This window comes from Endocarpon pusillum (genome assembly GCF_000464535.1).
Source record: "Endocarpon pusillum Z07020 unplaced genomic scaffold scaffold2052, whole genome shotgun sequence".
Lineage (NCBI taxonomy): Eukaryota > Fungi > Ascomycota > Eurotiomycetes > Verrucariales > Verrucariaceae > Endocarpon > Endocarpon pusillum.
The window spans coordinates 69,217-84,140 of record NW_006916129.1 but is presented as its reverse complement, the minus strand read 5'-3'; the positions used below and the strand labels follow the sequence as shown (position 1 = coordinate 84,140).

At 48.8% G+C, this 14,924-nt stretch overlaps 5 protein-coding genes across 5 annotated transcripts; 3 read left to right on the top strand and 2 right to left on the bottom strand.

Moving 5' to 3' along the window:
- Positions 1-496: 496 nt before the first annotated feature.
- Positions 497-1,154, top strand: EPUS_05035 (uncharacterized protein; the record flags this gene model as incomplete). Its single annotated transcript, XM_007803199.1, has 3 exons — positions 497-644; positions 784-946; positions 1,001-1,154. 3 exons carry the CDS (start codon positions 497-499, stop codon positions 1,152-1,154), a joined length of 465 nt encoding a protein of 154 aa, XP_007801390.1.
- Positions 1,155-1,244: 90 nt separating this feature from the next.
- EPUS_05034 (uncharacterized protein) lies at positions 1,245-2,075 on the bottom strand (the record flags this gene model as incomplete). The annotated part of the gene is made up of 1 exon (XM_007803198.1): positions 1,245-2,075. The coding sequence occupies one exon, from the start codon at positions 2,073-2,075 to the stop codon at positions 1,245-1,247; it is 831 nt and encodes a 276-aa protein (XP_007801389.1).
- Positions 2,076-2,736: 661 nt separating this feature from the next.
- Positions 2,737-6,092, top strand: EPUS_05033 (ISWI chromatin-remodeling complex ATPase ISW2; the record flags this gene model as incomplete). Its single annotated transcript, XM_007803197.1, has 2 exons — positions 2,737-5,919; positions 5,973-6,092. 2 exons carry the CDS (start codon positions 2,737-2,739, stop codon positions 6,090-6,092), a joined length of 3,303 nt encoding a protein of 1,100 aa, XP_007801388.1.
- A 694-nt stretch (positions 6,093-6,786) lies between these two features.
- Positions 6,787-8,591, top strand: EPUS_05032 (uncharacterized protein; the record flags this gene model as incomplete). Its single annotated transcript, XM_007803196.1, has 3 exons — positions 6,787-6,830; positions 6,875-7,294; positions 7,355-8,591. The coding sequence occupies 3 exons, from the start codon at positions 6,787-6,789 to the stop codon at positions 8,589-8,591; spliced, it is 1,701 nt and encodes a 566-aa protein (XP_007801387.1).
- Positions 8,592-10,573: 1,982 nt separating this feature from the next.
- EPUS_05031 (uncharacterized protein) lies at positions 10,574-12,274 on the bottom strand (the record flags this gene model as incomplete). Its single annotated transcript, XM_007803195.1, has 1 exon — positions 10,574-12,274. One exon carries the CDS (start codon positions 12,272-12,274, stop codon positions 10,574-10,576), a length of 1,701 nt encoding a protein of 566 aa, XP_007801386.1.
- Between the last annotated feature and the right edge of the window lie 2,650 nt (positions 12,275-14,924).

The following is a 14,924-nucleotide window of genomic DNA, read 5'->3' as shown; positions in this document are numbered from 1 at the left end:
CTGTGCTGGGCGCAATGGATTGATGATACTACCTACATGCCTGTGACGAATCAGGACATGACATGGTGTTCTTTAAGATAGATAATTAAAAGGCTCTTCATACGATCTTTGAATTCCAATATATCATGAGAATGATAGGAGAGAGGCCTGACGAGGATGTTCGTGTTTTGTTGATCGATAAGGAGTAGACGCTCAGCAGCTAGCGAAGAAGAAGAAGAAGAACTCTAGACTACCCACGAAGCTAAATCAAGCGTAGAGAGGTGGCCTGCTAACCTTTTCAAGCAACTAAGTATAGCGTAGTAGCAATGTTTTTTTACAAGCTTCACCGCGACAGCAAAATCTCCGCAATCGAACATGAGCCGAAAAGGCCCTCCCCTCCCCCACCAAACCACCACACCAGCATCCACCATAACAATGCCCCACAAAGATCCTCCCAGCTTTAACTGATACCAAGTCATACAAACACCACCCCGGTCCTCCTGCCCACCCAGCCGCAATGTTATCCTACCTCCTCGCCAGCGGCAAGAAGCCCCGCTTCAAAGCGGAAGACGATGACGACCCATTCCCGCTCCACACCGATCCCAACACCCTCCTAAAACACGAAGCCTACAATGATGGTGACTGTCTCTCGTGTCGCGTCCTCGGTGAGTAACTACCACCCCCGGCCCAACCCCAACAACAAAACCCAATCAGCACACCCAGCCAGAAGAAGAGGAAGCGAAGGAAAAAGGAAAGAAAACGCAGTCTAGCTACTAACCATCACCGCGGTTTCAAATTCTACAGGATCAACCGCCTTCGTCGCGTTGGGCGGGTACAGCTATTTTAGCGGGATGAAGAGCCTACGGGAACGACGGAGGGTGATCGAGCTGAGTGCGTCGCGGTATAAGTACGGGTCGAGACAGTTGGGGATTGTGAGTCTGTCTGCGACGCTGGTGGGCTTGGGGCTGTACAGGACGGTTAATTAAAGCTATAAATACTATTTGATGCTGCGGGTGGCTAGGGATCGATATGGACATGCATTCATCGAAGTTCCTTCCACGACCTATACGAATGACGATCCACGAGAGGGAAAAGGCCGTCGCTCTCCTGCGCCAGAAAACAAAATCCAGATCATCCGCTTCCAGGCCCAATGGCATACCATATGCGTGGAATGATCAATGCTCGGCGCTATCAACGCTTCGTGTCCGGTCGTGAATGTCGTTGTTCGGAAGGCTGGGGAAGCCTGTCATGAACAGTCCATCGATCTATACAAATCGTCCTCGTTTCCCTCCTCCGTTCGTGCCGTCTCTTGAATTACCCATGTTGGATATGTCAAAGAACTCTGGGAGGTTGAGCTTCCGTTTTGTTCCACCAGCAAAGCTTGTGTCACGGTTTGTGGACCGAGTGTTATGTCGAGTGCTGTTGTGTCTGTTTTGCATCCTGGCAGCTCTGTTTACAATCTCCACCCTGAGGGAGCCGGGGCTTTGTGAGGGTGTTGCTTCAGAAGGAGGATCATTTGGCAAATGGAGATCGCTGGATGAGGTATCGGATGTCTGCATTTGGACGTCTCGGTTTGGCAAAGGGTGTGCTGCTGAGAAAGTGAACATGGATGGTCGATCCATGACTGGAGAATGACTCTCCTCTTTTCGAATGGGTGGTGGCGCGGACTCTGTACGTGGTGCGTTGCTGTCAGAGCTGGCATGACCACGTACTTCCAGGCCTTCATGAGCTGGCCTACTTTGCGTCATCGGAGAGGAACTCCTCGCTCTCTTTTCTATTTCTGTTCGGTCGTCATCGCTGTCGATAGAGCATCCCGTTGTGTCTCCGCCTTCAAACCGCTCCGTAGCCCACTGGCGAATCCGCCATCCTTCGCCATCTTGCAGTCCTAGGTTCTCCCTGTCCAGAAACGACAACAGATCATCTAGAGCATCCTGGTAGCCCAGATGACGAGTGTTGGCTTGGTCTGTCACCGTTGTCTTGTAGAGATTCGTGACAGAAAGAGCAGCGCTCTTGAACGCCTGCAGGAGCTCCGGAGCCTGTGATCGACGGGACCGTGATGTTGGTAGTGAGGTATTCAGAGACCTCATCGAGTCCATCCTGATCTCTGTCAAGGTAGATTTCCTATTGTTAAAGGTCGGAACTGGTTGGATAGAAAGACGTGATATCTGTTGCAACTCGAGGTCTGGGAAATATGTACTGCGGGTGCGGTGGGGTCGGGCTGTAGAAGCGGGAATGTATGATTGGACGAAGAAACGTTGGATGAGCTGATGCTAGATAAGTCGAACGAATGTGCTTGTGTAAAGAGCGTGCAGGTAGATAGTTGCAAAATCAATACTCGGGGCAGGTGGTATTTGTGGCTCCACAATTATAGGCTTGATGACGACTGACCAAAGGGCGGTTGAACGATGCTAACTTCACTTTTAATGTCCCTGCAGTGGTCACTATGTATCCGGCCTTGGCATCAAAAGGTGCGAAGATTCTCCGAACGCGGCCACCCTCCCTGTGAAAGGATTATACTCCTCCCCATTCACCTTGGGTAGCTAAGCTGACTTCACCGGAACATTCTGTTTCTCACGCCTCTTTCTTCTGTGAACTTTCTTGATGCTCGGTCCGCATTTTAATCAGGCTCTGTTCAGACGAACCTGAAAGCCGTTCTCATCGAAAAGCGACCTGCTCGTCGCAAGTAAGAAGGGAAACATGGTGCCGTCACGACCGCGTCCGCCTGACTCTGAGTCAACCTCTCAAGCTGACACCCCAATGACGGAAGCCAACGATTATCCAGCTGGTAGATCATTTCTGAGCCGCGTCGATGACTTGGATGGTTATCAAGACACACCTGACTACACTGATTCAGACACCAACCCAAACACCACTGCCAGTAGTGTTGCAGGGGATTTCCAACCTGATGGGCGAAAGCGAAGAATAGAGGCTTCACAACTACGAAAGAGCGTGCTGGGCAAGAAGCATGGACGTCTGGACGAATCAAAAGAAAATGATTCAATAAGAAGATTTCGCTATCTACTCGGTCTGACAGACTTGTTCCGCCACTTCATCGACACCAACCCGAACCCGCGCATCAAGGAGATTATGCACGAGATCGACCGGCAGAACGAAGAGGATGCTGCTAAAGCTAAGAAGGGTATCACTCGGAAGGGAGGAGCTGCAGCAAACAAGCGGAAAACCGAACAAGAGGAAGATGCTGAGTTGCTGCGAGATGAGAAGCGTGGAGGTGCGGCCCAAACGCTATTCCGGGACTCACCCGCCTTTATCCAAGGTGGGGAGATGAGAGACTATCAAGTTGCTGGACTGAACTGGCTTGTATCACTGCACGAAAACGGCATCTCAGGTATCCTGGCGGACGAGATGGGGCTAGGCAAGACGTTGCAGACCATTGCTTTCCTTGGCTACCTGAGACACATTTGTGATATCAAGGGACCTCATCTGATCACGGTACCGAAATCAACTCTGGATAACTGGCATCGAGAGTTCAAGCGATGGACGCCCGAGGTGGATGTGCTAGTTCTCCAGGGTGCTAAGGATGACCGACATGCTCTGATCAACGAGCGGTTGATCGATGAAAAATTCGACGTCTGCATCACCAGCTATGAAATGATCCTCAGGGAGAAATCTCATCTAAAGAAATTCGCATGGGAGTATATTATTGTCGATGAGGCTCATCGAATCAAGAACGAGGAGTCTTCGCTCGCTCAGATCATTCGAATGTTCAATTCCCGCAATCGTCTTCTGATCACAGGCACACCTCTACAAAACAACCTTCATGAGCTGTGGGCTCTTCTCAATTTCCTGCTCCCCGACGTCTTTGGCGACTCAGAAGCCTTCGATTCGTGGTTTACGAACCAACAAGAAGATCAAGATACTGTCGTCCAACAGCTACACAGAGTCTTGAGACCATTCTTGTTACGTCGCGTCAAAAGCGACGTGGAAAAAAGCTTGCTACCCAAGAAGGAACTGAATCTCTATGTCGGCATGTCAGAAATGCAAGTCAGGTGGTACCAGAAGATCCTGGAGAAAGACATTGACGCTGTCAATGGTGCCGGAGGCAAGCGAGAGTCAAAGACAAGGTTGTTAAACATCGTTATGCAACTTCGAAAATGCTGCAATCACCCATATCTGTTTGAAGGAGCAGAGCCAGGCCCACCTTACACCACGGACGAGCACCTTATTGAAAACGCGGGCAAGATGAAGATCCTAGACAAGATTCTGAAACGGATGAAAGAGCAGGGAAGTCGAGTACTGATTTTTTCTCAGATGAGCAGGGTACTTGATATTCTAGAAGACTACTGCGTTTTCAGAGGACACCAGTATTGCCGAATTGATGGTTCTACCGCTCATGAAGATCGGATAGCTGCCATTGACGAGTATAACAAGCCCGGTTCGGAGAAGTTCGTATTCTTGCTTACTACACGAGCCGGTGGACTAGGCATCAATTTGACTACCGCAGACATCGTCGTACTCTTCGATAGCGACTGGAATCCTCAGGCCGATTTGCAAGCAATGGACCGAGCACATCGTATTGGTCAGACCAAGCAGGTTATGGTCTTCAGGTTTGTCACTGAAAATGCCATTGAGGAAAAAGTGCTGGAGCGAGCGGCGCAAAAATTGAGGCTAGACCAGCTTGTTATTCAGCAGGGACGAGCGCAGCAGCAGGTCAAGAATGCTGCATCCAAAGATGAACTGCTCAACATGATCCAACACGGAGCTGAAAAGGTCTTCCAGACGAAAGGCTCAACTGGTATACTAGACGACATTGATGAGATCCTCAGGCACGGAGAGGAAAGGACAAAAGAGCTAAACGCCAAATATGAAAAGCTTGGGATCGATGATTTGCAGAAGTTCTCTTCAGACAATGCCTATGAATGGAACGGCGAAGACTTCACGAATCGCAAGAAGGAGATCGGCATAAGCTGGATCAACCCAACCAAACGAGAACGTAAGGAGCAATCATATTCCATGGACAAGTATTATCGACAAGCCCTTGCCACTGGTGGACGGACCACGGAGACCAAACCTAAGGTTCCTCGTGCTCCAAAACAGGTTCCAATTCATGACTGGCAATTTTACCCGCCAGAATTGCAGGAATTGCAAGACAAGGAGACTGCATATTTCCATAAAGAAATTGGGTACAAAGCCGTTTTACCCGACGGGCCTGAAGAAGAGCTCAGTGATCGAGAGGCCGAAAGAGAACTCGAACAACATCAGATCGACAACGCGGTACCCCTGACCGATGCAGAACGAGAACGAAAGGCCGCAATGTCAGAAGACGGCTTCGGAAATTGGAATCGACGCGATTTCCAGCAATTCGTCAACGGCTCGGCACGTTATGGTCGAACGGATTATGAAGGCATTGCCACGGAAGTTGACAGCAAAGAACCAGCAGAGATCACAGAGTATGCCAAGGTGTTCTGGAAGCGCTACACTGAAATCTATGACTACCCGAAACACATCAAGTCGATTGAAGCAGGGGAGGAGAAGTTGCAGAAGATGAATCACCAGCGCAAGATGCTTCGCAAGAAAATGGAGCTGTACCGCGTCCCGTTGCAACAGCTGAAGATCAATTACACTGTTTCCACGACCAATAAGAAGGTATACACCGAAGAGGAAGATCGTTTCTTGCTGGTCATGCTTGACAGATACGGAGTCGATGGTGAAGGTCTCTACGAAAAGATCCGAGATGAGATTCGTGAGAGCCCGTTGTTCCGCTTCGATTGGTTCTTTTTGAGTCGAACACCGGTGGAGATTGGACGACGTTGCACCACATTACTCAACACAGTTGCGAGAGAGTTTGACGGTCCCGAGAAGATGACGAATGGTCATGGCTCTGGACCTGGTAAGGGTAATCGCCGCGAACGAGAAGATGATGATGTGGAGAATGATGATGAGGTTGCGCCAGTCAAGAAGAAGGCCAAGAATGGTGTTGTGGTGAGTCATCCTCGGACTACTTTGCGTACTTGTCGTGCTAACAAACACGATAGAACAAACAGATTAAGGCGGTAAAAGGGGGTGCAGGAAGCAAAACCACATCGGCGTCTAGTTCTCGAGCGGCGAGTGTGGCCTCAACGGCAGCTAGCAAAGCAAAAGGGAAAAAGAAGTGAGTTGATGAAGGAGCATTTCTGCTCGCTAGGAGTTTGGAGGCTCGTTCCGCATACTTTCGTCGGCGTTGCTAGAACGAGTCATGATGGAGTCACCCGGCGGGAGATGGCAGTGGCAATGGACGATGAGATGTCAAGAGTCCTTCTATTGTGGGGCATCCAACATTGCATTGTATGAGTGGCACCAAGAGTACTTGTAGTGGAGTGGGTGTCCCCGTCATGCTTCTATCTCCACCACTACGCTAAATGCTACGGATAGCATAGCAGGCTCTTATCGGGCAGCAAGCGATCAAACATCAAGCATTTACTCTACTTTTTTGACTATGCCTTCAGAATTGTCGAGTAAAAACTTACCCTGTAATGTCGTCGGATCTGCATTTGCTTTGTCGCCTAGTGTCAGCACCTCGCTGTAAGAATATTGAGCCCTAGGCGACGAAGCGCTGACTCACCCTATGACAGTAAGACTGAGAGAATTGACTTCCTGGACAACTCAGATACAGCAGCTAGAGGTCATCAGGTAGGCTCCGGGACAGAAACTTTGATCAATGGTATTGAGACAGAAGTCCGTCTGGCTTCTGAGTTATGTAGTTGCATGTGACAATATCTGGTGGTAATTCTATAATGGTTGACGCCGAATGGAATTGTTTGAGCTTCAAGCCTGGTTCCTTGCGGAAGATAGTCCGAGCCAACGCTCAGCATGAGTGCAGTCATCGAAGCACTGTACGTCTACGATGAGCAAAAGTAAGTCGCCCAGCGTCGTGCTACTTATTACTGACATGGCACAGTAATTGTATCTTGGAGCACGTTTATCATGCTCGGCCTCCGTCCCCGAAATCATTGCTATCCCAATTCAAGGCATGCCCTGTTCCACGACCTGCACTCCTCTATCTCTCCGATCTATCTCCTGCCACGATAGTAGCGTCGGTATATCACTCAAACACACTCTTTCTCTGTCCTAGCAGTACAGACCAGAATGCGCTCACATTGCTCGAGTTTGTTCACCGGGTCATTGATGTCTTCGAGGACTTCCTTGGCCCGCCGCTGTTGGCCCACAAGATCGAGAACAACTACGATATCATAGCGCAGTTGTTGGGTGAGATCTGCGATGGAGGTGCGATCTGCAACACAGAGCCAAACGCTCTTCGGGAGAATGTCGAAGTTGCTGGCCTGATTGGAAAGCTGTTCACTCATGTTGGACTGCCTGGGTAAGTCACCGGTTGCGCTACCCAGAGAATTCGTCCATTTGTTAATCACTAGCACTACAGGTCCTCGCCGGCCCTTGGACCCTCGAATAATCTGGTGGCAAACCTCAAGGCAGGCTCGAATCTGAACAGTGGACCTGCTATTCCATGGAGACGCCCAAATGTCCGTCACACCTCGAACGAGCTCTACGTCGATATATTGGAGGATGTATCAGTCATCTTAGCGCCTTCGGGCAGGCCCATCTCTGCTGTCTCATCAGGCTCAATAGCGTTTACTGCTAAGGTATCCGGGATTCCTGAACTCGTGCTCACATTGAGCGCTCCTGGTGGATCAAGCAGCAGCAAAGTGACCAGCATATTTCGTGTTATGCAATCTCCAGTCTTCCATCCATGCGTCAGGCTTGCTCGATGGAAAGAGCGTCCAGGAGAACTGTCTTTCGTCCCTCCAGATGGACGATTTGTCCTTGCCAGTTACGAGGTCGATCTAATACCTTCTTATGGAGATGTTGACGCCCCACCCAGCAGAGGAGAAAAGCTCTTCATGCCTGCTATGGTAGATCTGCGAATAGGCCTCGGTGAAAAAGGCTCCGATTTTGAGGTTCGACTAACATTGAACACCGATTTTCCAGGAGCCTATACGTCCTCTAAACCCAGAACTCCGGGCACGTCGACCCCTTCCTTCTCTTTTGGAGGCTCAAGTTCAGGAAGCTCAAGTGCACCAACCCTCGAAGCAGTAGTGGTATCAGTTCCGCTGCCAGCTGGTGTGAGAAGGTTGGAGAACTTGCGACCTTCTAGAGGAGAGGCAATGTTTCAGCAATTCGCGCAGAGCGTCCAGTGGAAAGTGCCTACGAAAGATGGTGCGTCTGTGAGCGGTACTGCAGTTCTGTCTGGTACTGTAATCGGGCCCCTGCATGCCGGGGACGTCGAAGATGAGGACGAAGACGCCGAGACTAATAACAGTGTGACCACCAACCCTCTGCTGGGCTACTACGATGAAGATTCAGCAAACATCCCTGGAAAATCCTCAGCGCTCGTTGCATTAAAAGGCAACAAAGTTGCTTCGGCAAAAGATAAAATCCTTTCAGCTGCACAGCAAAAAGCAGCCCAGGCCAATAAGGCTCTTATGCCTAGGTCTGTGAATTTGTCATTTACTGTTCGTGGTTGGCTTCCGAGCGGTATCAGGGTGGATAGCCTTATTATTGATACTCGCAAGAGCAGGGGGCTGGGAGAAAATGTCAAACCATTCAAGGGTGTGAAATATATGACTGTGAGCAGGAAAGGGGTCGAGCGGAGAGGCTGATCAAGGGGGTTGGTGCTCATCTATCGACCATGAGACTCTCAATTTTTTGCTGAGCAGAACCACGCCCGGTTCTATTGAGTGGTCAGCCAATTACTGGAACCCACATCTCGAAGCTACCATCCAAACCATCCAAACCATCCAAACCATCCAAACCATCTGTTTACATATCGAGCAGCCTCAAGCAGTTTGAGTAACTGAGGTCGATCCTACCTCCTTAAATACCCAACAAGTACATTCTTCTTCAACATCCTTACATTCTATAACGAAGTCTCTACCAAAGGAAACAATAGAGCACAACAGTACACCCATCTAGTCCCTAACACGGCCAGCTCTGATGCTCAAGCTGTCCAAACTCAGTTCAGAATGTGAAATTCTTCTTCATTACCATTTGCCGTCCGGATCAGAGCTAAGTACTCACAACCAAAATATACATAATTCGCACAATTTTGAGCCACCAATTATCTAGAACAGGATGCGTATCCCATAGCCCCTAAATTATGTCTCGGGAACAGGGTCAGCAGTTCACCACCCTTTCCCTCGGACGCTTCCCTTACCTCCGCATATCATATCACATTTCCGCTCCAATCCCCTCAACCGACAGACCCAGCTAGCCTTTCGTTTCTAGGATATTGCACGTAAAGGCAGCATAGAATGGGGAGCGTCATGAAATCTGGAGTTAGGAGGTAGGCTGGCCATGTTCAGATGATGAGAGATGTAAATATGTGCTAAGCTGCACCTGAACCAGCATCTGCACTCCTCGCCTTTCCCCTCTTCCCTCCACAAACAGTTGCGATCTGGCAAATCATGGTACTGAATCTCGCTTTGATTGGGGGGGCCGGGGGTTCCTTTTCTTTTCTTTCCAGTGAAAGCAATTGGTAGGTAGATAGGCATGGGCAATGGAAAATTAGGGAAATTTTGGATCTGAAGAGCCCGATGCTTAACTTGTTAAGCCTGGAGTGGGGGGGATGCTTGGGAGCGGAAGCAGTTCTGCGTGCAGCGGAGGAGGCGGAGGACAACCAAGTCAGGCTGAGCAATCAACTTGGAAGGATTGGCGCCCACGAACTGACCGTAGATGAGGAGGGTTCGATAAAGATGAGCTGATAAGCATGTGTATGTGTGTGTGTGTGTGTTAAATCAGAAACCCCATCCATTCATCCCGACACTTCACTCATTCCATCTCGTCGTCAACTAGTAGCAGCAACAACACCCTACGCAATCCCAAACCCACAGCAGCACTCATATCGATCCAAGATACCCGTAGTTTAGTCAAACCGTAATCCTCGATCTCAGCTATCTGAACCACCAGCAGATGGCCAGTTGGCCGGTTAGTCGAACGCTATGTCTGACCAACCGGCCAAAATCCCTTTCGCCTAAAAAAACCCAATCTTGAAAATAAATGATAGGATATATATTTTATTACCACAAATCTATGTCTGGAGTGGAAAGGAATCACCGCGAATTAATTTCTTGCCTTTTACCAGAAATTACAGGGCTCCTTCCAAAAACGCTCCATTTGTCAATCTTTGGAATCTCTTTCACGTTCGAACCCCCGCGTTCGGATACGAATTTTTTTGGGGGAGGGACTCTGGTTTTTTTTCTCTTTTTCTTCTTCTTTCTACTTTGGACTCGGTCTGTGTGTGATGGTTTATGAGACCGTTTGTTAAGAGGCGTTTGAAGTCTTTTCATGGGCTGCTGCTGTGCTGTGCACTGGTGTACTTTTTGCTTGGCGTAATTTTGAAGATTTTTGGGATGCCTCAGGCATGACATGGCCTGCATATGCTTGAAAGGTTGACTGGGGCAGTGCGCTTCTTGACGTTTGGAGAAGATTTACCTACCACGTCCGTGGCTGTAAAGCGCGACCAATAATTACGATTCCTTGGTAAATAGTCTGCGAGTTTCCAAAGATGAGATGAAATTGGTCAAGCTTTCATTTATGATGTCTCTTTTCGGTAACCTACATCTAGATACACTATTCAATGTCACTACGTCTGTATAGCCTTCTCCAAGGCCTTTACGTCCCCACCAGCCCTTCTTACTGCCCTGACAGCCGCTTCGCTGAGCCTCCTCCTCTTTTCTCGGGCCTCTTGCTCCCTTCTTGCCCTGGTTTTCGAACTCCCACTTGGCGCCACGTCACTCAACAATTTAGCGCTATCCGCGGCGGTAAGATTGACGAAATTCATCTCGAATCCCCCATTCGGCGTTTTGGGTGTCCTTGGTGTTCGAGGGGTTTTGGAAACGCCAGACGTTTTCGGATTGCCCATGCTTTTCCGACGGGTGGAGCGCGTTGGAGAGGTCTGGCGCGTCGAACGAGTCGTATTGGTTGGAGATATCGAAGCAGATCTGTCCGGAGAGGTTTGATGACGTCTCCGCGGGGTTGTGAAGGGTGAGGTGGGGGAGAATGCTTCACGGTAGCTGTCACCTTTCAGTGAAGGCAATGGCGGGTACACGCTTGTTGGTGAAAAAGGAGGGCCAGCTGCGGATAATGGCTCGGCAGGTTGATGGGTGTCGGATTTTGGTGCATGGCTATCGCCGGAAGGATACTGAATCATAAGACCTCCTAACTGAAGATCATGAGAGGATGATGATATCAGTTGGTGAACCGGCCGCTGAGGGCTTGGAGCAGCAATTCTCGGATAGTATTCATCATGCGCTTGTTCGAAGCTTGACGTAGCTGAATGATTTGATGTGGTAGGTGGAGGTGACCACCATGCTTGAGTTTGTTCCCCTTCCATCATCTGAGATTGAGAATTATATAGATAGGCCGACTTGTGTCCTGTTCCGACTGGTTCGGTGTGCCAGGCCGGTATTTTCTGCCCTTGTACCCGAGAAGCATAATGAGATGCTAGATTGCTCTGGTCTGTCGGACTAGACAAGACGGTGGGTCCACTGGGCATGAATGTTGGATTCGGACGAGGCACGTACAGGTCAGGGTCAAGCTGCTCGATGGATGGAATTGGCTGGCTCATGTCATAGCTCGGCATCGTCAGATCTAGAGTCTGCATATGAGCACCATTGTGTACAACATTAATTGCATTCATCCTCGTAGCATTCCCCCGCTGAACTGGACGTCCGGAAGGTGGCGGTGAAAGAGGCAGCACGTCATCTTGAACTTGCAAGTGGAAATTCTGAAAGTCTTGCTGCCAGGTCTCATGGTGTGGCATCTTGCCATTTGGTAATCTTGCATACATTGGACTAGGCGAAAGTGTCACCTCTCGTGAGTGCGTGTGTCGGACATATGGATTTGGTCGGATAGTCGCCGCTTTGGGACTCGTGACAGATCTCTTTGTTCCTTTTTGCGAAGGAGTGAGAGAAGGCGATCTTGGATCTTGCAGATCGGCTCGATTCAATGGCTGACTGGGGATTTTGAGTTGATTGTGGCTTCCATTAGGACAGCGAACAGAAGATTCATTTTGATTAAGGCACCATAAGCCCTTGCGCCAAGGTTGTGGGGACGATTCCTTGTGCCTTGCAGCAGCACCGATTGGTGACTGGCTGCTGCCGCCCCGATCTCCAACATCTCCTATGAAGAAGTCTTCTTTGTCGTCGTCACTTAGGTCGTAGAGTGCTTGATTGACGTAGTCATCAAAGGAGTTCGTAAGCGGGTCTTCAATTGTTGGAAAGAGTAGCCTGAGAGCTTTGTCTTCTGCCCGGATCTGGCAGTCTGGTGAGCTCGCCAAGGGCATCCTGTGGAGAGACAAGCGGTGTACGAGATGCAGATGTGAGGGGCAGAAAGAAGTGCGCAAGGGATGACACAAGAGCGGTTATGAGCCAGTAGAAGTGCACTGACAGGGAGTTCTAGGAGCTCTAATGCACGGTGATATAAACAAACAAAACTCATGAACATGACGAAAGGATATAAGAGGTTGCCTGGTCACTCCTCATCACCAGCCTTCATTTCTGGGAGAGAAAAGGGGCAGGTGTGAGGAATGTGCGTGTGGTACAACCATTGGCTAGTTCTGGCAGGATCCAAGACATACTACGCGCGTTGTTGGACAAAAAAAGAGACATTGTATAAGGAAAAGTCTGTGCACACATTCCTGTCGGTACCAACCTCATCGGAATGTTGCTGCGGGAGCAAGAGGAGCGTGCTTCTAATGTTTGCGCAATGATCTCATGCGTATGATGGATTCCTCTGAGCCATTTGATAGTTTCGCTCCTCGGTATAAAGCTACCAAAGAAGATGGGAATAAGGAAACCATTTTGAGAAGCAGAACTCTATGTAAAAGATGGACAAATTTGAAGCAGCTGCTCAGGCCAAAAAAGTCTCTGCGATGAGCTAGACCTTTTTAGACACAGCGGCTTGGTGACAGTAAGGGTAAAATAATATGCTTAGCATTGTTGCAGAACTCTCTCTCAGTAATAATGTCATTAATGCTTACAGTCTGTCTACTTGATTTAATCCAGGCCACGAGCTTGAGGAGTCGATATCATTCATGATTGTATCTAGAACCTGATTGGAATTTCATGTTTCGGACATTGTCCTGGAGTCCTTGGAATCCCCAGTCAGCCTTCTGGTCTTACAATCAGAATGAAATTGTAGTGGCCTTTTGTCCCAGGTAGCATGAGAACAATGAAGCTGGTTTGATTGTTCACCGCCGCCAATGTATATGTAGCATAAAGTGCCGACATCCATTTCAGAGTCCTGATACAACTTCCATCTTCTCAGGGTTCATTCTAAGATGTCCACCAACAATAATAACACTACGAACTCAACTGACAATTCCTCTGGCAAGGGAAGCTCACCATGGTCGCCATTTGTCCCGAGGCTCAGTCCAATGCCGTCACCAACAGTGGCTAAATTCGAGGCTCCCAAGCATCATATTGACAGAAAGGTTTGGAAGAGTGGTGAGGAAGGGCCGATCGAGCTTTGGGCGAAGCTGTCAGGTAAGGAATGGAAAGGATTTGAATGAAGGCCAAACAGGTTAGTTTCTCGCTGAATCCATCTGGAGCATAGATGTGGGTTTGCACTCAGCTGGTCTGCTGTGACTTTGGTGGCTGCAGATGTCAGATAGAAATCAATGTGATAGATCAATGCGATTTCACCATATCAATGTACCTGCCTGCTATAGAAAGTGCGAATGGTACAATCAGATTGAGTTGACTCTGGAAACTTTCCATATCCAGGCGGCCACCAGGTCAAACAAAGAAAAATGATCTTCAAAGCTGGAAGTCTGCCCGACACATGGATGCCAGGAGGACAATATGCATGGAGCATGGTGAGAGCTGTCTGAGAAGAAAAACGATCATTTGGCGCTGATAAACACGAGCCCAAACTTCTCCCGAACATCTATGCATTTCCATATCAATCCTGACTGTCATACTGCACGCGACAAAAGATTACTATGTAGTATTGCTGTGTGAATGCATGATCGTACGCATCCTTCTCTAGTGCCATCCCAACGTATAACATAGTATGGATCCAGCCTGAGCAAGGTTTTCCACACTAGCATGATGTCGATATGACCTTTCCCAAAAGAGTAGATTGTCTCATGCACCCAATCATGCTGTGCTCAAGCTGAAAAGTCCATAAAATGTCATTGGGCTGCAGAATATGAGATTCATCAAGGGTGGACCGGATCGTTGCGCATGCCGAACAATGGTAGGAGAATATGGCTGCTGAAGACGAAAGACTGTATGGAAGACGCAAGTACGCGTCTGTTGTATGGACAAACTGAGTGAAGTGTGAAAAGCAAGATCTTGCATTTAATGTATCACAGCCGCTTCTTCTCGCCAAATCGTTGTTGTCACGTCCCTTGGCTATCCGCTTTCAAGCGCCCCAACAACAGGCTCATCTCGTCATCCTCTTCTTCAATTACTCACCCAGAGGCTGTTAATCGACAGATGCATTCATCCTTACAATAGTCAACCACTCTTACTCTGTGTTGTTATGGGAAGGCCATGGTCATGACCGGACTAACGCAGAACGTCAACATTATCCTCCATACAGCTTTGTACTCGAACTAAGCTATACACTCCAAGGAGTCTTTGTCCACTCATTGCCAATACAAAGGCATGTATCTTGATCAACAACGGAAGATTGAGGGTCAAAGGACAACAAAGAGGGAAACATAATGTGACGATGAGTCGTCAAAAGGTGAGCACAAAAGAAGCCTTACTGTTATCTGCTATTTCCATCGGATTGATATGCTCCGTGATCGGTGCTGCTGCTGAGTTCGTTCTTTAAATAAGCACTTTAGTTGCAGCTTGGGGATTGGCCTTCGCCCTCAGGGATCGTGATCGGAATAAAAAAAAAGAAGACCTTGTTGAGCTCTTGCTCTCACAAGGAAAAGGCTGATCAAGGTTTTTAGGAAAATTTCAAACAAACCATCCACC